The sequence below is a fragment of the Tachypleus tridentatus genome, chromosome 6, assembly GCF_004210375.1.
Source record: "Tachypleus tridentatus isolate NWPU-2018 chromosome 6, ASM421037v1, whole genome shotgun sequence".
Lineage (NCBI taxonomy): Eukaryota > Metazoa > Arthropoda > Merostomata > Xiphosura > Limulidae > Tachypleus > Tachypleus tridentatus.
The window spans coordinates 48564668-48586169 of NC_134830.1; the positions used below are offsets into that span (position 1 = coordinate 48564668).

General features: G+C 35.3%; 1 protein-coding gene across 6 annotated transcripts in view; it reads right to left on the reverse strand.

Annotated features, from left to right (window-relative positions):
• LOC143252433 (sorting nexin-13-like) overlaps positions 1–21502 on the reverse strand; it is a 70720-nt gene that overhangs the window by 14321 nt on the left and 34897 nt on the right. For all 6 annotated transcript variants that reach the window (XM_076504525.1, XM_076504526.1, XM_076504522.1 and 3 more), the window contains 6 exons: positions 21212–21316; positions 16981–17101; positions 15661–15686; positions 10791–10989; positions 7172–7314; positions 246–461 (listed from right to left, as the gene is read on the reverse strand). In XM_076504525.1, the coding sequence (XP_076360640.1) occupies positions 246–461; positions 7172–7314; positions 10791–10989; positions 15661–15686; positions 16981–17101; positions 21212–21316 (810 nt within the window). The remainder of the gene's footprint in view (positions 1–245; positions 462–7171; positions 7315–10790; positions 10990–15660; positions 15687–16980; positions 17102–21211; positions 21317–21502) is intronic.

Sequence of the window (21502 nt, forward strand, 5' to 3'; positions counted from 1 at the left end):
ACATATTAATAATTGTAATCACAAATAAACTGCAAGTACCATTCCATTATATGAAGTAAATAACAAATTATGTCACTCCAATATTCCCATTTCCTACACCGTGAATCTCTACAAGTCAAAGGTCATAAAACCCATTTATAAATTTCAAAATGTAAAAGTCCAAAAGAAGTAAAAAAGGTACAAACTTCGAGTTGTAAACATTTTCAGGCTTTCCACACCTATTAAGTAACAATAATAAAACTTACTGTTTTGGAAAGTGGACGTTTTTCTTTCTCGTAGAGACCAGGCTCCAAGAAGCACAAGACCATATCTATCAGTTTTGGATATTCTGAAAAAATGTTCTGTCTGAGCAGCCTCTGAAGATACTGGTTAAGAAGAAGTTTACGCTTTTCCAAAAACTGGTGACTCATGTTATTGAATGCTTTCTTTCCCGGAAGTTGGAGATAGGAAAGACTCGGATACTGCAAAAAAGTATGTATTCAGTAAGATGCCAATTTAAAAGCAATTACCCTAATATATTGTTAAACTTATCTTAAAATACATACAAGTCACTCAGAGTATGTAATTAATTTCTAAGCACACTTAAGTTTTCATACAATATGTATTTTTGTACTAACATAATTGTCACATATAAGCTTGTATATAAATACATGCAGCAATCGTTTTGAAGTAATACACATTGTGGATATCAATTTAAAAACTATATAAAATTTGAGTGCTTTCAAAACCTGGTCTTTCTTTTCCATCATAAATAAAGGGGAGAAATGGTTTTTCTGATGAAAAATACCCTTCTTCCAGATTTTGGGTCACTTCTTGGATATTTGTGGTTGGTTGATTTGGTGTTTTATGGCACAAAGCAACAAGGCTATCTCTGCCAAACATCCAGTAAGTTAAAATTAAAGTAAATTTAGTAAAACTCATAAAAGAAATTAAGGTAAAACAAAAAGTTTAAAACATAAATAGCATAAAACCAGTGTTTACATCTAGTCTACAACATTAAGAGAAAAACTACAGTAATACAAGTTGTAGCATAACTGTAATTATCATAACGTGCCAGGAACACTAACAGGTAAGTACAAAAACCATCAGTCACCTGAAGCTGGCCTTTCCAGTCCTGGTTCTGAGTTATTTGATGTTATGGCCATTTTTGAAAAGTAATAAAAGTTTTAAAAGACTTGTAGCAAAATTTTAATAATTTGCCCAGATGACCAGCTGGTAGTTCAAAAGGGTAGTTCAAACAGCAGCATTAATCACTTGAAGTTAGCCTTTCCAGTCCTGGTTTTGAGTTATTTGATGTTATGGCCATTTTCTAATTTCAAATCGAACTAGATGATTTGTGATGCTAAAAAGGGAATTGCATCAAAAAAGGTGTAATGTATAAATTAAAAAACTTAAATGGCATTAAAAAAATTGATGACCTTTAAAAAACTAAAAACATTTCCAAGGTGGACAGTGTCACCATCACCAATAACACTGTCTTACATTATGGACAAACCTTGGGACAGCATATGGTGATTATGGCACCATCGTTGAGAGTAATAATGACGGCAAGAAAGTGGAATGTGGCTTATTGTGTCCTGAGTGTCATACAGACTACACACTGATGCATCAGTTCCAGATAAAAGAAAATGATGAGTTAAAAAACTATGACCAATGAGTAATCTAGTTAGAACTTCCTCTTTCTGATCCTTACGGAAGCAAGATGGCCAAAGTCTAATACAGGATTTTATTTGAGAAAGCTTATTTTCACGTTGCTCTCTCCAAGTCAACTGCCACTTGGCACCGAGCCAAGCCTTGAATACAGAACCATAGTCCATGTATGGAATAGGCACAGCGGTGATAGTGCCAGAACAGACAGATTTATCTGCAATGTCAGTGAGCTCATTCCCACGAATACCAACGTGGCCAGATATCCAGAAAAACTGGATAGAAGTCGATGTTAAAGAGAAATGGGCCAGTTGGTCTTGAATACCAGTGAGAACAGGGTGTAAACTAACGTGAAGCAATTCCAGAGCCAGTAGAGAACTAAGCGAGTCAGTATGAATGGTGCAGTTTGAGTAATGCTTAGCTTCTAAGTGATCCAGAGCAAGAGAAATGGCATACAGTTCAGCACTGAACACAGAATCTACAGGGGCAATTCTGCATGAAACCACCAAACCTCAACAAACCATGGCAGAGCCCACACACAGTCACCCGATTTTGAACCATCTGTATAAATAGCAATGGAAGAATGGTTTGAAAGATGTTCAGCAAATAACACAGTATTTCCAATCAGCAGTGTCTGCTCTTCTTAAATGACTCAAAGATAGGTCACATTTGGGGACTGGAAAGAAGCCTTGGTGGGATGAACTGACCAGTGGATACAACAATGTTATCCAAGGACAGACCCAATTCATCCAACTGCACCTGGATACAAAGGCCAAAAGGAGCAATGACAAGTCGTACATTCTGAAAAAGTATGACCCACTGAGGAAGAAAAACACAACCCCAGGTGAGATGCTCTGGTGAGGAACGAAGTTTCGAAGCATATAGTAAAGACAGTTGCAAATGGCAGAGGTACAAAGAAGGTTCATGAGACTATGTATAAGCTCTGAATGAGGAAAGAGTGGAAAGCCCCAGTGTAGAACTGAAATCCTTGATGATGAATGGGGTTCAGCATCTTTAAGGTTAAGGCCCTGGCAGAGCCATAAACTAGTGCTCCATCGTAAAGTTTTGATCGAATAAGAGCATGATATATCTTCAATGCAGAACATCAATCAGCTCCCCAAGTTGTGGAAGAGAGGACGTGGAGGATGTTCAGTGCTCTTTTACACTTGACCTGTAGCTGCTTGACTTACAGTCAAAGATATGCCCCAAGAACTAACTTTGTCTCAGAAACCACAGGTTGTACAACTTCACCAATACAGAGTTCAGGATCAGGATGAATACCCCATTGGCAGAAACAATCCATGCAAATGGCTTTAGAGAAAGAGAAGTTACAGCTGTTTGCTGTGGTCCACTTCAATAAATGATTGAGGGCAGTCTGTAGCTTTTGGCCAATGTACCTCATGTTTGACAACTGACACGAGATGTGAAAATCGTCTACATAGGGCCCATTTGCAACAGTAAGAGGGAGTTTTCAGTGATGGCATTAATCTTTATACTGAGAAGTGTGACATTCAAAACACAGCCCTGAGGAATTCCAAGTTCCTGTAGAAAAGAACGGGAAAGTATTAAACCCATACGAACTTGGAAACGCCTGTCCATTAAAAAACTGTTTAATAAAAATGGGCAAATGGCCACGTAACCCACATATATGGAGGTCTCGCAAAATGCTATACCTCCATGTTGTATCATAAGCCTTCTCAATGTCAAAGAATATTTATACAAGATGTTGTCATTTGAGAAAGGCTTCTCTGATTGACGTTTCAAGTCGAATTAGGTGGTCTGTTGTGGAGTGCTGGCGTTGGAACCCACACTGGATAGACGAGAGGAAAATGTTTGATTCGAGAATCCAAACAAGACAAACGTTAACCATCCTTTCGAAGGTCTTACAGAAACAGCTCATCAAAGCAGTTTGATGGTAGTTTGAAGGAAATTTGGGATCCTTCCCAGGCTTAGAGAAAGGTAAGACAATAGCCTGGTGCTAGGAATCAGGAAAAACATTCTCCTGCCAGATCTGGTTAAAAACAGTCAGAAAAATAGCAAGAGAGCAGGAGATAGATGGGGCAGCATTTAATAGCTCAAATGGAAGGAGGTGATCGCTCTGCTCAAGTCTTGATGGCTCAGAAAGTTGAGGAAGAAGTAGAAGTGCTTGATACCTGGCAAAAGCCATAGAGTATCTGCAATGCTCTGGGTATCAGCTACTTCTTAGCCATCAAAGCACAAGATCAAAAGGGGGACAGAATTACATTGCCCACTGACCTTTCAAATCTTGTTCCATATGACTTTGGAATAGGTGGTAGAAGATATGCTGGTTGTAAACTTGATCCAAGATTCCTTCTGGCTTTGACATCTTACCCACCAAGTATGTGCATGGGCCTGCTGGAAAGCGATGCAGTTCAAGAATGTGGGATACCGATGAAAAGTATCCCAGGCCCATTTTTGAGCCTTCAATGCCATATGGCAGGCAGAATTCCACCACGAATGAGGATATCGTGGAAGATGTGTTGAAGTTTCAGAAATACATTGAGCAGCCACTTGTATAATACAGTCAGTCACTGCTGCCACACAGTTGTCTATTAATGGCTAACAGACAATGATAGTATCAAGTTCTGCGAGAGCAGTGAACAAGGGACAGTTTGCTTGATCCAGCTTCCATGGGGCACATGGATTGAGTGGCATCAATCACGGCCAGTCTCTTTAAAAATTATAGGAAAATGATCACTCCCTTATGGACTATTGTCAACCCTCATTGAAAAATGAGAGAATAGTGAAGGGGAGCAAAGTGAGAGATCAAGAGCAGTAAAGGACTTCTAGGTGCATGAAAATAAGTAGAAGAGCCAGTATTGAAAAGAGAAAGGTTGTGATCAGAGAGCACACACACTACAGTGTGATCTCTCCTATCAATAACAGCATTTCCCCATGGGGGATGATGTTTATTTAAGTCCCCCAGGATTAAAAAGGGAGAGCATCAACGCCTGATTGATCATATGTCTCTCCAGGTGACAGGTAGAGAGAACAAACAATGATGGTATGACCCAAGGAAACACCGATGGCTACAGCCTCCAAGGGTGTGTCAAGTAGCAAAGACAAGGTGGGCACATGCTGATCAACCAACAGTGCCACCCCTCCATGTACTTGTCCATCACACAGCTTGTCCTTTCTGTACAAGGAAAACCACTGAAAGGTGACTGTATCAGCAGGTTTCAGAAATGTTTCCTGTAAGGAAAGACATACAGGATGGTAGGAAGCAATCAGCATTTTGATGTCATCCAAATTAGAATGTAAACCTCAACAGTTCCATTGCATAAAGGAGGCCATTTTAATTTATGTGTAGGCAAATTGGGTGGAGAACCCTTCTGTTTACGACCACATCTTTTTTCCTTAATGTCCTTATTCGAGGGAGGTGTATCGGCCTCCACAAATCCTGCCCTGGGTTGATTGGGCAAGTCTTTGCTGTTGGAAGGGGATTCCAGTGACTAAGGACTTGAAAGAATGATCGTTCTGTACCTTGGGATGGGAGATGATGATGTATCTGAGGAAATGTCTGTTCCTGGAACCAAAGGAAGTGGATCTTGGGATTTGTTGGAATGTACGTAAAGGGACATAGATGGGTGTTGAAATTGATTCATCAACTTTTTTAACCATGGAGGTCAAAAGACTTTTCATTTGTTTGGAGAACAATTCTTTTGGGGGCACAGAGAGATCTGCCTGCACTCTCACTGTAGTTGTGGAACAAAAAGCAGCAGCATATGTCCAAAATGAAGTGGTGGACAGCAACTTTTGAGCCTCAAGACAAGTAATGTTGTGAATTATTTTCAAATGTTGCAACTTTTTTTCATCCAACCATATAGGGTAATAACGAAAGTAGGATGGGTGAAAGCCATTGCAATTGATGCAATGAGGGTCCATTTCACATTCTTAGGCATCATGGTCCTTGCAACCACAACGAGCACACGTCAGGGAACCACGACATGATATCTTTGAGTGACCAAACCTCTGACACTGGAAACATCCAAGAGGTTTTGTAATGTATGACCGTACCCTGCAATTAAGATAACCTGCCTTAATGGTGGCAGGTAGACATGGTGATGTAAATGTCAGAATGAAGATACTGGTCAGCATTGTAATTCCATCTTTGCAAGTGGAGATACGCCTCACTGCAGAAACTCCTTGGGTAGAGAAACCAGTGAGAATCTCCAACTTGGGGATGTTCTTCAAAATCCCCCCTCACAAAAATAACTCCTCATGATGAATTCAATGTAGCATGAGGTGTAACCTCAATAGGTACATCCCCAATCACCTTTTAATGTAGGAGGAGTTTATTGTGTTAAGATGTGGATGTTTCCACCAATTTGTCACCAGATCAAAGCTTCTTTACTGACTTTAGAGAGCCAGCAAGTCCCTCTAGTCCCTTCTGAATGAAAAAAGGGAGACATTTGCCCTAAAGGTTTGTCTGAAAGAGAATGTAGTGTAAGAAAACAAGGTACAGGTGTTACAAATGTTGAAGATTGCTGCTCAGAATTTTCAAGATGTGGCTGTTTTTTCACTATTTTATTTAGTTTTTAATTGGAGTATCCATGATAAAGAGAGGGAAATTTTGGTGCCTACTGACCCCACCCACCATGGAGTCCTATGAGAGAATGCACTACAATGCTAAACAAGGACACTGCAGCAATGTCAGGGTTTTGTAAACATTATACACAAACACCAGCATCAGATACAATGTCCACAACACCTGTTGAGAACATCCAACATTGGTACTTGGTTGACCCTAGCCCGAGTGGACCAGCTGATTGACCCAAGTGGACCACCCCAAGGCCACCCATCTACGGGGAATTCAAGGCCAAAGTGGTATGTTAGGGTTGGACCCCACAACCACCAGGATCCTCTCCTCCCCTTCATGAGTCACTATGCACGGCAAACACGTGGGTGGATGTTTAGATCCCAGAGGAGGTAAATTGAAATAATAGAACCTTCCCTGGGAGGTCCCCTCACCACGTAAAGAAATCCACACCGTGGGGCTTGGATATTTATACACACATTTATGTTAGTTTCTCTGCTTTTATGTAAGCTTTAACAACATATATTGAACTAACGTTGCAGAAATCTCCTTGTGTAAAACCATTGAAAGATCTATTAATCTTCTTACATTTAATTCAAAACATACATGAAAACAAACACTATGGTAAACAGTTTCATACTATTGTAGGATTTCTATAACTTCATTTAGAGATAAAAAAAAACTATTCAGATAATTTATAGTTTGAAATACTTCCACCACATCCAAAGACTTTTGTTCATGAAGTGATAAAAAACTGGGGAAGTGATGGATACATGCAACCAAATTAAAATAATACATCACCCTAAGAATTTGGCATTTTCTTAAAACAAATATATTAAATGTCAGTGGATGGAAATGTTTACAACTCCAGCAGATAATAACAAGGCTTCTAATAATTTCAGTAACTGAAATTACTTTAAAAATTACTTGCACTAGTAGCTCTCAAATTTTACAGAAATAAGTTACCTTTTCTATGAGGCTGGTATGGAAGTTATGAAAATCACTATACCGTCGCATAACACACCACTTTTCCTCTTCACAGTTTGATAATTGTCTTATCACAGAGATAGCATAAACTGCATAGCTTCTTCCACCCTCTTGTACTATACCTTAAGAGTATAAAAAGCTTTCTTAATGTATTTTTTTTTTATTGTTGTTAAAGTACACTATTTACTACACAGGCAAGAGAAAATAATAAAAAAGTACATGAAACAGACAAATTATTTCATAAGTTAAAAACTTTTGCTAAATGTAAAAATCAAATGACACAACATCTGAAACTGTTTACTTGAATTTAATCCTGTTTGCTTTTATTGTTGATATGATTTTGACAGACAAATGTTTAGTGCACTGCTCTTTATAACAGAATAAAATCTTTACTAATGCAGAAACTAATTCATAGTTATTTAAAATATGTAAGGAAAACACCAAAATATTTGGTGAAATAAAATTATTTCTTCAGTGTTATATCTGATTTACATTGTGTATAAATAACAAAAATAAGATGTTTCAATGCAATATTTTTATTGAAGATTTGTTTGTTACTGGTCTGAATGCAAAGTGATTTCATGTTATGGTTAAAAGAACTATTCTTCGTCCCAACAACTTCAAATATTCTTTGCATGAACTCCAACACCACCTAAATACATTTCAAATGTTTATTTTAAACAGACATCACCTAGTCTAACGAATCTCGATTTCTGCAGCGACATGCAGATAATAGGATCAGAATCTAGTATAAACAGCATGAATCCATCCTGTCTTGTGTCAATGGTACAGACCAGTGGTGGTGGTGGTGTAATGGTGTGGGATATGTTTTCTTGACACACATTAGGCCCCTTAATACCACTTGAACATCATTTGATTGCCACAGCATACCTAAGCATTATTGCTAACCATGTCTACCTGTTTTCCAATGGCTACTTCCAACAGGATAATGCACCATGTCACAAAACTCACATCTCAAGCTGGTTCCACAAACATGACAGTGACTTCAGTGTACTCCAATGCCCTGCACAGTCCCAAGATCTCAATCCAACAGAGCACCTTTGAGATGAGGTGGAACAGGAAGGTTGCAGCATGAATATGTGGCCGACAAATTTGCAGGAACGGCGTGATGCTATGGAGTCAGCATGGACCAAAATCCATAAGGAATTTTTCTAGCACCTTGTTGAATCCATGCTACAAAAAATTAAGGCTGTTCTGGAAGCTAAAGGTGGCCCCCCCAGTTCAAGATAGGTGTGCCTAATAAAGTGACCACTAAGTGTATATGAACATTTATATATATATATATATTTTTTTTTTTTATTATAATGACTTTCCAGTCATGGTTACCTAACATTACATAGTTTGCTCATGCAGTCAGAACAGTATCCAGTAATATTAAACTGACCTTTAGTCTTCCCTGTCTTGGCTGTGATTTTTAAACTGACCTTTAGTCTTCCCTGTCTTGGCTGTGATTTAGTGGACAAGTATTTTGTAGTACAATCACATTCAAATTATCTTATATATAAATGTTTTTAGAGAAAATTAATATAAATAAAGTAAACAAAATCAAAAGGAGGGGCTGTGTTAAATCCAAACCTCTGACTAATGGCATCAACTTGTTATAACCAAAAACAAACCAAAACAAAAATAAATGCTGTACTAATTATAGCTCATACCCTGGGATTGTTTCAATGTGGTTTATAAAATGTACCCTAGGTTTTGGAGGTGATTATTAAGACCCGATAATTACTATAATCAGCTATTTAGACTAAATTTATAGTTTCAAAATATGTCATTAGTTAAGGCTATTACACTTAACTTCATGATGGCTGAACAACATAATGGGTACATTTTATATCCCACATTATAGCTGGTAACCTGGGATCCTTTCAATTAGTACAGCATTGTTTAGTTTTGTTTTAGCTTGTTTTTTGTTATGACAAACTAATGTGTGTGTGTGTGTGTGTGTGTGTGTGTGTGTTCATAAAATACAGAACAATAGATCAAGAAGTAAAGCAATCAATTACCTCTTCTCACTACGACCTTTGTACTCAGTTGATGTTGGTCATATGTTGCTAAGCCTTTTAAAATTTTGCACGTGGAAGATACACACTTTTTTTAGGTTTTTATGCATACGGTTGAATGACAAAAAAAACGTAAATAACTACACACTGATACCATAAAATTCCACTATAATTTATTAAGCTTAGTAACTAAGATTCATTTATATTTCAAAAAATATGAAACTTCAAGCAGGCTAAAGACAACACTTACCTCATTAAAATCTCGGATCAAAAGAATGTTGTAGAGTTTTCAAAGATTAAAATGGTGGGAAAAACTACTCTAGGGACATAATAAGCTGTTGATTGGTTATTCACATGTCAAATATTCAAGTAAGTGTACATAAAGGAATGTTTCAAAAAAATGGAAAGAGTTCAATGGGGCCACCATGTCTGATTCAGTACATAAACCATATCTCAGCAAAATAAAAAGATATGAGGTTCTAATTTTACATTCCAACTTGTCAATATTAGTATCTTGAGTTCCTAATTTGTACAAAACTATAGACTTAGTATTTTGACATCACAAACATCTAATTTTAAACAGTGCTGTATTTAATATATCATGTGACTCACTAAAATGTGTGTTCTTTTAATATTTACTTTTAAATTAAGAAATTAACTCATATATAACACAAAGGTTTGAATTACAATCTACAGTTTGATTCCAAACTTACTGACATAAATTCATAAGATAACAGTTCATTAAATCTTTGAATGCAAGTCAACAAATAAGGTGACATGGCCTTTGAACCCTGACCTGTTGCAAAAGGTTTAATCCTAAGTTTCTCTATTAATAACAACATTGCACCTAATTTTTATTCAATTAAGTAATTTTCCATATAAGTTAATATGCAAAAACTAGACAAATTCTAACTTTCTAACAATGCAGCAAGAGTCGTTACAAATTGATCCAAGCTAGTCATTAACTTTCTCATGGGAATGATGTCTGTACTGTGAGAGAAACTGACATTTAACCATTTGGAATATAACATCATACATCATTTGATAGATGAAAACCTTGACTTTCTACTGGTTAAAGTAATATATAATTAAATGCAAGAGAGAACTAAAGAAATATGAAAGAAAAGATGTGACAGGTAGGTGTGGCAGGAGGACGTTTGATTTTCTGTCTGTAACCATAGAAAATTGAAGATTATAAACAATATGGTTTGTCTGGGCAATGACAATAACATATGTTTAATTTTGCACTTTTTCAAGGGGTGGTGAATAGAATAGGGATCATGACATGGTAAGAGAAAATGGGTCATGTGTATCACACTTGGAGAAATGCAAGATTTGTTTAAATATTGCCTTGTATAATTATGAACTTAAAACTTGTATGCTATTAAAATATGGATTATTAGCTAAGATTTTATGCTATTCTAATTGATATAACAAACAAACATGTACTTTAATAAAATTTTGAATGAAAAACACTAAAACCTTGTGTCACATGCAATAAAGGATACCTGTAGTGACAGGGTTAAAATTCATTGACAGATTTTCCACATAAAAGTGTAGCTGTGATAACAAACCTGTATTATAAATCTCTGCAAAAATTGATTCTAAATGTTCTTGGCCATCATCATTCTCTATCAAAGGGTGAACAGCTGTGATAGGGAGTTCAAAAGTTGGCTGTCCATCACTGGTTAATAGCTCCAACCCATCTTCTTCTGCATCCAGAGAGCTAAGACTAACATTATCAAGGCTTGAAATAGAGGCTACTTCAATTGGCTGAAATGTCAAGGATTAAACTATTTTTAGGAACATCACCAAAACAGTAGAAAACTTACAATAATCATGTCTAATACTGAATATAGAATCTAAAATATTCATACATTAAGACATGCTATTTTAAAACAAAGCATTGAATGTGGTAATATAATGTAGTCAAACTCATTTAGATAATGAAACATTATCAGAGCATGGCTAAAACCTATATATAAATAATCAGTAACACAATCAGAAAAGTGTAGTCAAAACACATCTAAATGACTGATATAATGAGTATGTTATTGAATCAGGGATTGTAAACAAAGGATACGTTACAAGAATGCGATATCATGAGTATACTAGTGAATCAGGGGTTGTAAACAAGGAATATATTAAATGTATACATGATATGAGTTTAATGTTAAATGACAAGTTGTAAATAAAGGATGCATAACAATACCACGTGAGGTAACGAGTATGTTGTTGGATCAGTGGTTGCTGAGAAGAGTTAAGTTTTAAAGCTATATGATATAAGTATTTTATTAATCTTTTTAGCAGTGACTCAATATAATATATACAAGTTCATATACACATTTACACACATTAAACATTCATACTATAATTTTTGATACAGTATGTATATCTTCACAAAATTTGGTAGATTGCCAGTTTTTCACACACAAAAAATTAGATTTTTTAATTTGTTTATGAAAACAGTTTCATTACTAGTCTGAAAGAAAAGTGATTTCATGTTATGATTAAAAACTATACTTCCTCCCAAAAATTTCAACTATTATTTGTGTAATTTATAAAATCTCCTAAATACATTTCAAACATTTATTTGCTGTAAGACTTTATATTTGGTATGTTATTTTCTCTACCCTAACTCTGTGGTGTCTTCCAATTTGACTGACCTTGTAATTATCATGAAAAAGTTAGGAACTAATCATACATTGTTTTTTTCATTCTAGAATGACTACCAAATATAACATGCAAATACAAAGGTTTGGTTTAAATAGCTTAAGTCTTGCAATGTTTTTTTGTTGTTTTTTTTTAATACTGACATATCAGTCATGCCTGGCTGACATTACATAACTTGCAATGATGGGGTTCACATGCACTCATGTTACCATATTCAGTAATATAAAACTGACCTTTAACCTTTATGAAGTGACCCTGTCTTGGCTGTGTTTTAGTGAACTAGTATTTTGTAATATACAGTCACATTTAAACTATTATATATTATATACATTTAATAATTACAAACGATTACAAATAACAAGTATACATAAGTGACATACACAAACCACAGAAATATATATCTTATATAGTGTATTTAGAAGTAAGAATAAATGAAATAAGATTGTTTTTTACCTGATTTCCATCATGTTTATATATGTATCTTTACTGGAACCAAACATCTGAACTGAATGCACAGTGTTAAACTGTTTTTCAGCTGGCTTATAAGAGGTTAATAAACAAAGCTACAGAACACATTTTGAATGATACAGTTGTAGAAAATGTTGCTGCTACTTGCACAACATGGTGTGAAATTCAAACAACAGGTTTCTTGTGACAGTAAAAAACAAACCAAAACTTGTCCATTGAAAAGAATGGTAAATCACATTAAAAGCAAGATAAACCTCCTGGTGCTTGCTGGAGGGAAACCTGTTTGTCATAATGTTTTATTGTTAAACATTTTTTGGTCTATACCAGTGTATCCCAAACTTTTATGGTTCATGATGCCCTTAGTGTCTCAGCAATTTTTTTCACAGCACCCCTAGGCAAAAAGAAAAACCTAACAGTTCCATTTATTAAGTAGTTAGGTCCAAACAACTTAATAGCCATTTGAAAGAATAACACACAAATTGAAAGTGAAAACAATATTTTTATTTCATTTTTAAATAACCACAATTACTAATGAGATGTGTATATGCCTGTTGATCACTGCACAGCTTCCCAAACCTTGGAATCAGACTGGACACCGCTGCCTTTATTTCCTGTACCACATTCATTTTTGCATGGTACTTGCATTTTATCACAGCAACCACTGAAAACCCAGCTTTGCAGAGACATGACATTGAAAACAGAATTAGGATTCACTGAGTTTTAACACTTTGCAGCAAATATTCATCCTTTGCTGATATCAAAAACTCAATTTCATGCTGCCAAATTTTATTTTTAAAGTCTTGTCACAAGACAGCTCAATAGGATTTTCTCGACATCACTGATTAGGATTTTCTTCTGCAGAGGTAAATTCAGATGGGGCCTTAACCTTGAATGGGTCTTGGATCCATGCAAACTTTTCCATATCCTCTGGAAAGTAATTTCAAACTAGTCACTGGGCTGTGTTAGGTACTCCTCAAAAACAGATCTTAGTTTGTGGGTCAAACCAACTTCACTGGATGCAACAAACTGCTGAAACAGGGGGAAACAGTTTTTGCCACCATCTTCATTCATCTTTCTTCTCCATAGAGAGAGATTCAACACATTCAGTTTTTGGAAGAGATTGCACAGGTTTGCTAATTTTGACAAAAATCAGTATCCATGAAGTTTTTAGCACATTGGTGTTCTTTTTTGAGATAAGAGTAGAGTTGCTGTCATAATTCGAACACGGAGAACAGTACATTCCCACAGGAGAGCCATTGCGAGCTACAGTAGTACAACAAAAATGTGTGTTCAGATCCCATATCCTCACAGTTTTTTAAAAAAAACCTCACTTTCTGTGGCTGAGATTTTATAAACTTCCTCACTTTCAACACATTTTCCAGGACTTGGTTCAGTGAAAGATTCAGGTGTTTTGATGCAAGGACTTCCCTTTGGATTATGCAGTGGTTCCACAGTGCACAAAGAGCTTTGCTTCATACGAGTGCCTACAATCTTCCATAACAGCAGAAATAGAGCGACCACAATTTGTACAAACTCAATGCATTTAGTCCAGTCCAAGTTGTTTTCACACATAAAAGTGTCAAATATCTCAAACAAGTTTTGAGCCTTTGTTCCTGCAGTGATACTTTTATAAAAGAGAAGGCCTTCCACAATTTTGTAACCATCCATGAACTGTGTGTAGCAAATCAAATGAGCATCCTTGTTACTATCTGTTGCCTCACCCAGCTGCAACCCAAATTCCTTCCATTTCATTTTTTCATTTAGCTGATTGTTAAGGTCTTCGGCCATGTGTTGGATTCTACAACTGATAGTATTGTTGGATAAAGGCACCTTTGAAAGCAGTCTTCCTGCAGATTCACCAACCATAATGCTCACCATATCCATTGCAGCTGGTAAAATCAGTTCTTCTGTGATGGCATGAGGCTTTTTACATTTCTTAACTCTACATGCCACCTTGTAGGATGTTAGCAAAGCATGCTTGGTATTGATGCTTGTTTCAAAAATGTACCTTTTTGTTCTTTCAATTCTTTTAACTTTCTGGTAAAATAATCATGGGATTTACTAGCCATGTAAGGATGATTGGTCTCTAAGTGGCATTTTAGTTTACTCAGAAGCATGCACTCTGAAACCAAAACTTTTAGACATAATATACACTGTGGACACTCATGATTGACATCTACAGAAGTAAAACCAAAATCTAGATAATTATTGTCATAATTCCATTTATTCACAACTTTGCCACTGGTCTATGGTTCACAATCCTTTTCTTTACTCTGACATTTTTTATTTATGTTCAAAATTCTTTACATTTTTATGCACAAGGACTAAAAATCCACAAAATAATCTACTGAACTCCACTAGACCTTAAAGACACTTAATCACAACACCCTTCAGTTATTTTGATTACTGAAGACCCAAAGAGTCTACAGGAATCTAAGGAATGAAAAAGTTTGAAAAGTTACTGGCACAGCCAAAAATACAAGTAAACAAAAACATTTGAGAACATCATTGAACCGTACGTAGCACAACCTAATGTTAAAACTGTGAACTACCTCGAGCTAGTAGTTCGTGCAGTGTCCAACAGATTTTTATATCGCTGTGTTTTCCTTGAAAATTTGAAATATCCCACAGCGCCCCTGTGAGTTTGCCGTGGTGCACAGTTTCAGAACCACTGGTCTCTACTACAACTATATACTACATTAGTTTCATGTTTACTCGACAGATGGTGTTATAATATAAAAACTGATAAATTGATCTTCTAATGAAAGTGTTTAATAAACATTGTGCTTATAAAATGTCCTATATTGTTGCTTTTCGTAGAATTCTAAGATTGATTTGTTTAAGATATAAGTAACATTATTAAGTGGACTTTTTAGACCTTCTGCACTACTTTTATAAACTTTCTCTACTGAAAAGAATGAAAACATGAACATGATTTTGAAGAAATTCTGTTGAAGTAGATTGTACTGACTTTCATTTTAATGGCTCTTCACCAACTTGGAATGTGGAAGTGGATGGGGCTTCAGTCTGTCTTCTTACACAGTGAATCCCAAATTTGGGGCCATAAGGAAGTGTTAAGAGATATAAATACATAGTACTGTTACATTATCTACAGATTTATCAAGTGAGGAGGCCTCAAGCAGTAACTGAAATATTCTGAAGGATGGGGGTGCTTAACTTGAAAAATGTAAAGAACCCACATGCTAAAGTATTTCTTGGCATGCTGGAGCACTCCTACACCTTCAGTCTTGTCATCATATCTAAACAAAACTACCACATAAAAAGCTATAACAAACCACTTACGAGTTGCTTCATTCCGAATGTATATTCTGTTAGGAAAAAAAATATCTTATTACAAATTTTCCTTCACAAAATTTAAAATAATCAACAAAATTAGACCAAATTAAAAGATAATTGAGTGACAATGATTTTTAAGTTTAATTTTGTGTACTATATTTTTAATACAGTACTTTTAAAAGTACAGTAACAAAAATTACTTGTATAATCTTTTCCCCTTCAACAAATATTTTAAGTGATCTTTGGTAAACTATTATTAAATATAACATAGAAGACTGCTTAAAACACATTTATCCTTACTCACTAAAAATAAATCTGTTGATCAGATAAAAGATACTCATGGAAAGTTTTCAGGCCATACGATTTGGTAACTACCTTTGTGACCTTACACATTCTCCAGGCATCAATGTAGCCAGTTATAGTTTTAGGTTAGCCTGAAGTTATGAATGGAGAAGCAGGAAGTGCTATGAGTAATCAATTAAGCAGAATGATTGATGGGCAATAACCTCTCCAAGCCCACCTATAGTCACACCAATCTTTGGGAAAATATTCTAATAAAATGTTTAGATTCTTTTTACTTACCCGATGTTTAATAAAGAACTGCAGATAGCTAATAAACATGGAGAACAATAACCCACATATAGCACTCTAGTTCATGCCACCAGAAGTAATCTTGTACAATTTAACTTGTTCTCTGAAACAAACAAACTAGTTCTACACACACAATGAACAAGATTTTAAACTGATTAGACTAGAAAAGTAGAACATAACTGTAATAGAGACACAGAATTACTTTAGGTACAAAATATCTAACAGAGACAGGACTACCCCAGAGACAAAGTAACCATAGCAGAGAAAGGACTACCCCAGGGACAAAGTAACCGTAGCAGAGAAAGGACTACCCCAGGGACAAAGTAACCGTAGCAGAGAAAGGACTACCCCAGGGACTAAGTAACCGTAGCAGAGAAAGGACTACCCCAGGGACTAAGTAACCGTAGCAGAGAAAGGACTACCTCAGGGACAATGTAACATATACTGGACTACCACTAGAAGAAATCTTCAATCTCGAAATTCTCTTGTTAGTTTTATCTGCAATTGTCTTTTGTACTGTTAAGTAGCACTTGAAGTATACCTGTGGCTAAAACATTTGACAGTAAATTCATTAATGTTAAAGAGAACTGAAAACAGTTTTTCTTTTATCTTAACAAGCCCTCATGGTTACCACTCTAACACAAGCATTACATTAAACAGATCAACAGGTTCAACAGACATCAACTACGTTTAGAGGTGATAACAGACATTAACAAACTTTCAGAGGTGACAAACCTTCATCATCTGATCTAGCTCCAAGATCCTTCAATAGGTCCAACTCAGCCAAAAGCTTGATGTATGCCGGTGTCTTTTTGAATGCTGGAAAGAAGCGGTCTTCCAACATAATTTCATACACCTGTTTAACGTACCAAACACACAAAATTCACTAGTACGATAAATAATTGTATAGTAAGTGTCATATTAATGCTTAAAGACAGGGTTAACCACTGTTATACATTACCAGAACACTAAGAATTAATGATAATTCAATAGCATAACATTAATAGTTATAGTTTACATAATCAAAATAGTAACAATTAAAGATAATGTAACATTAATATTTCATAACAGTATTTGTTTAATGTTAAGAACAAAGCTGCATATGGTGCTATATGTGCACTGCCCACTGAGGTTATTGAAATCTGATTTTTAAGGTTACGAGTCATGAGTCATACTGCCAAGTTGCTAGAAAGCACAATAATAGGATTAACATATGTTATTCATAATCAAGTCCTCAGAACAATTTCAAACACTATCTAAGTACTCTTAAGAATGTTTTTCAAGCATTTTTTGGGAACTAAAATCTATTTCAAAATCGACTGGATTCCACTGAATTTTATAAAGTTCCTATTTATTTGTTCAACATTTGAACAAAAACTAAAACAAAAAAGAAAGACTATTCAGTTCACTCAACTCTGCAACATGCATTGAAGTTAGATATATTAATATAACATTCAAGTACTTTGGCAAAACATTCCCATTCTCAAACCTTTCAACAATGTAAATGCACCCAGTGTACCTCAATACACAAGTTTATCAACCAATGATAATATAATGTAACATGAATAACCGATGGAAGAGCAACATTAACAAATGTTTTACATCATTACAACAGTGCATCAATCAATGATAAAGTATCTAATATTTTTAAAAACTAGATAGTTAAGATGGAATGAGTTGAAGAAGATTGTAAAAATTAATATAAGAGAAATCTTAAGTATTCACATGCTTGTCATAATGTGGTAGGAAAACCAAGAATAATTTAACTTAATCTTTAATGATAAGGTAATGTTGGTTTAATCTGTATAGTCATGCTTCGATGGGAGTACGCTAGTCAGTTGTAAACTTAAGTACCGTAAATATGCAAATTTCTTATGACAGTTTTGGCACAGATTTAATCTCTAGCTTGTGAAAGGATGCATGAAGGGGTACTCTCATTTATACCCCCCACATCTAAATTTATAACAATGGATTTATTGATCCTATGCACCCTAAAAAGGGAACCACCTGTCCAATAGGAAATATCTCCAATTATAAAGATAAAAAATGAGGGCTTTCTGTATGCTTGAGGTGGCTCAACCTTACACAGTCCTGGACAGTACTGTTGTCACCATCAGACACAGTTGCAGACGGTATCGTCATCACCACTGGAGAAAGTCGTGGACAGTATCGTTGTCACCACTGGAGAAAGTCATGGACAGTATCGTCATCACCACTGGAGAAAGTCTTGGACAGTATCGTCGTCACCACTGGAGAAAGTCGTGGACAGTATCACCACTGGAGAAAGTCGTCACTACTGGAGAAAGTCATGGACAGTATCATCGTCACTACTGGAGAAAGTCATGGACAGTATTCTAATCAGTATTGGACACAATCATGAACAGTATTCTAATCACTATCCAAACACAGTCATGGACGATATCATCACCACTTTGATAAATTGTTTAAGCAGAGTATTCATGATGAAACTTTGTAGAATGGATGGCAACTGCCTGTTGTGTAGACACATGTAAAAAAGATGTTTCAAAAGTCTTCTGCCTTTCGTCTTCAAGTCAGTGTGTGTGTGTGTGTGTGTGTGTGTGTGTGTAGTTGTTGGTCTTTGATAGTGTCCTGGTGGATTGTGAAATAAACTGAGAGAAAACTAGCATCGTCGACACAGACAAATTCTGGAAGACAAGAAAAAATCAAAGAATCATTTTATATTAACACTACTAAACCTTCACTAAACAGAGATTCCAGATTAGAGGGGAGTAACCTGTGGCTGCCATTGGTTCAATTGACAGGAAATCTTTCTTCCAATCAGAAACAGTGATAATCCAACCAATCATAACACGCTCTCCACAATCCACCAGGTCACTATAAAAGACCAACACCTACACACACACACCGACTTAAAGACGAAAGGCTAGAAGACTTTCAAAACATCGTCCTTTACACTTGTCTCCACAACAGGCAGTTGCTGTCCATTCCACAAAGTTTCATAACCATCACTGCTAGAAAGTCATGGAGAGTGTCTATCTTCATCTTGATATTTTATCAATCAAAATCATAGACAGTATCATAATCACTATGGACACAATCATAGATGGTATCGTTGTTAGACAGTATTCTAATCAATATCCAACACAATTATCGACAGTATCATCATCACTACTAGAGAGTTATGGACAATATCTTCATTATCAGTCATAGATAACATCCTCATAATTACGTGACAGTCACAGACCGTACCAGTCAGATACAATAACAGACAGTATCATTATCACACAGTAGTGACATATACATAACCTTGGGCAAAACAAAAAGATAAAGCTATTTTTAAACATCCAGTTATTTTAAATTCAAACTTTTAAACTCAAAGATTCCTGTGAAAAAAGGAATAATGCATGGTTGTAGTTATATGACACTTCTAGTTAAACACCTATACAACCAGAATAAAAATTAGAAACACCTAAAATGGGATATATGAAATAAAATTGTTTTGACACCAATAGCACAGCATATTAAATACACCTGATGGTGACATTACAGACATAATTTTGTTTGTTTTTTGAATTTTGTGCAAAGCTACTTGAGGGCTATCTGCACTAGCCATCCCTAATTTAGCAGTGTAAGACTAGAAGGAAGGCAGCTAGTCATCACCACCCACTGTCAACTCTTGGGCTACACTTTTAACAGTGAATAATGCGATTGACCATCACATTATAATGCCCCCAAGGCTGAAAGAGTGAACATGTTTTGTGCGACAGAGATTCGAACCTGCAACCCTTGAATTACGAGTCAAATGCCTTAACCCACCTGGCCATGCTGGGCATACATAATTTTGATTTTAAAATAAATGTACTTCTTGGATTTTGTTAAGAGGTACATAATATTTTAATATTTTATGAAAATAGATTCATTTATTGTACATCTGTTAACATAGTTCCCTGAATAGAAATTATATAACTTCATAATTAATGACAAATTATCTGAGATATCAAAAGTTGTTTCCTTTATATTTAATTGAATAAATACCCATAAAATTTGCAAAACACAAAATGTGAAACTGTACATTTACATGTATCTCTAAATGAAACCAACAATTCTTCATATTAAATCTTATAAAAATGTATCAACAGAGGGTGAAGTTGTGGTTAAACAAAAAAATGAAAAAATGCTTATAAAATCAGCAAAGCTGAAAATTTGTATCTCCCCATGGATCCAGTGAAAGTGAATGTCAAATGTGGTGAAGATTTATCCACAGTAGATGATATAGTGGTAAGAAATGTCCATAAAAACAGCAAAACTGAAAATCTGTATTTGTGCTTCTGTACCTAATTAACCTCCATAACAAATCTGGTGAAGATCCTATGAAGTAGTCACATGGACACACAACAGACAGTAGTGTTATATTTATATAGATAAATAGTCACATGGACACGCAACAGACAGCACTGTTATATTTATATAGGTAAGTAGTCACGTGGACATACAACAAACAGTATTGTTATATTTATATAGATGAACTCATTAATGATAAATATGGATTATAATTCTCTCTGAAAAACTCAGAATTTCCTTAAACTCCAAATGATACTTCAAAAACTGTGAAACCTAATGGTTTTGTATGATTTCAGACAATATTTGTCGACATATACAGTAAAGTACATGAAACTTATTAGAAGTCTTGAACTGTAATAGTTTAATAAGTGAAGTAAAATAACTCAACAGCAAAGATAAGCAAGAAAAGTAGACCAAGTTTTATACAGAACTAACACTGTATGTTGGCTCTTGCTAGTTCAACTGGTGTATGTATAGCAGTGAACATTTAAAAATCCACATTTTAAATACTGAAATAAAACAAGCTACTTCAAGCCTTACCTGAAGAAAATAAACAATAAATGAACAAGTGTACAAAAAACAGATACAACTTTCTTATCCATTTTGTGATAGTGTGTTTACCACACATAGTATAGTGCATTACCTTTCCCTGTGCCTCATCAAACCAAGCTTCATTTGGTCTCTCTGTTCGTATCCTGCACATCAGTTTCTTTAGAACAAAGTCATCAAGCTTGATCCTAGGAGATGCCTGGAGTAAAGAAAACAGTTCTGGTACAAAAATTAAACATACCAATCCAAAAACACTGCAGACATAGAAACTTTAGAAACCAAAGAATTTTTGTAACAAACAAAAATGTATTTTTTTCAAATGCAAAGACACTGTGTTACAGTTCCATTATTTTTCTTACTTATTTGTTTAATGATTTTCCTTTTA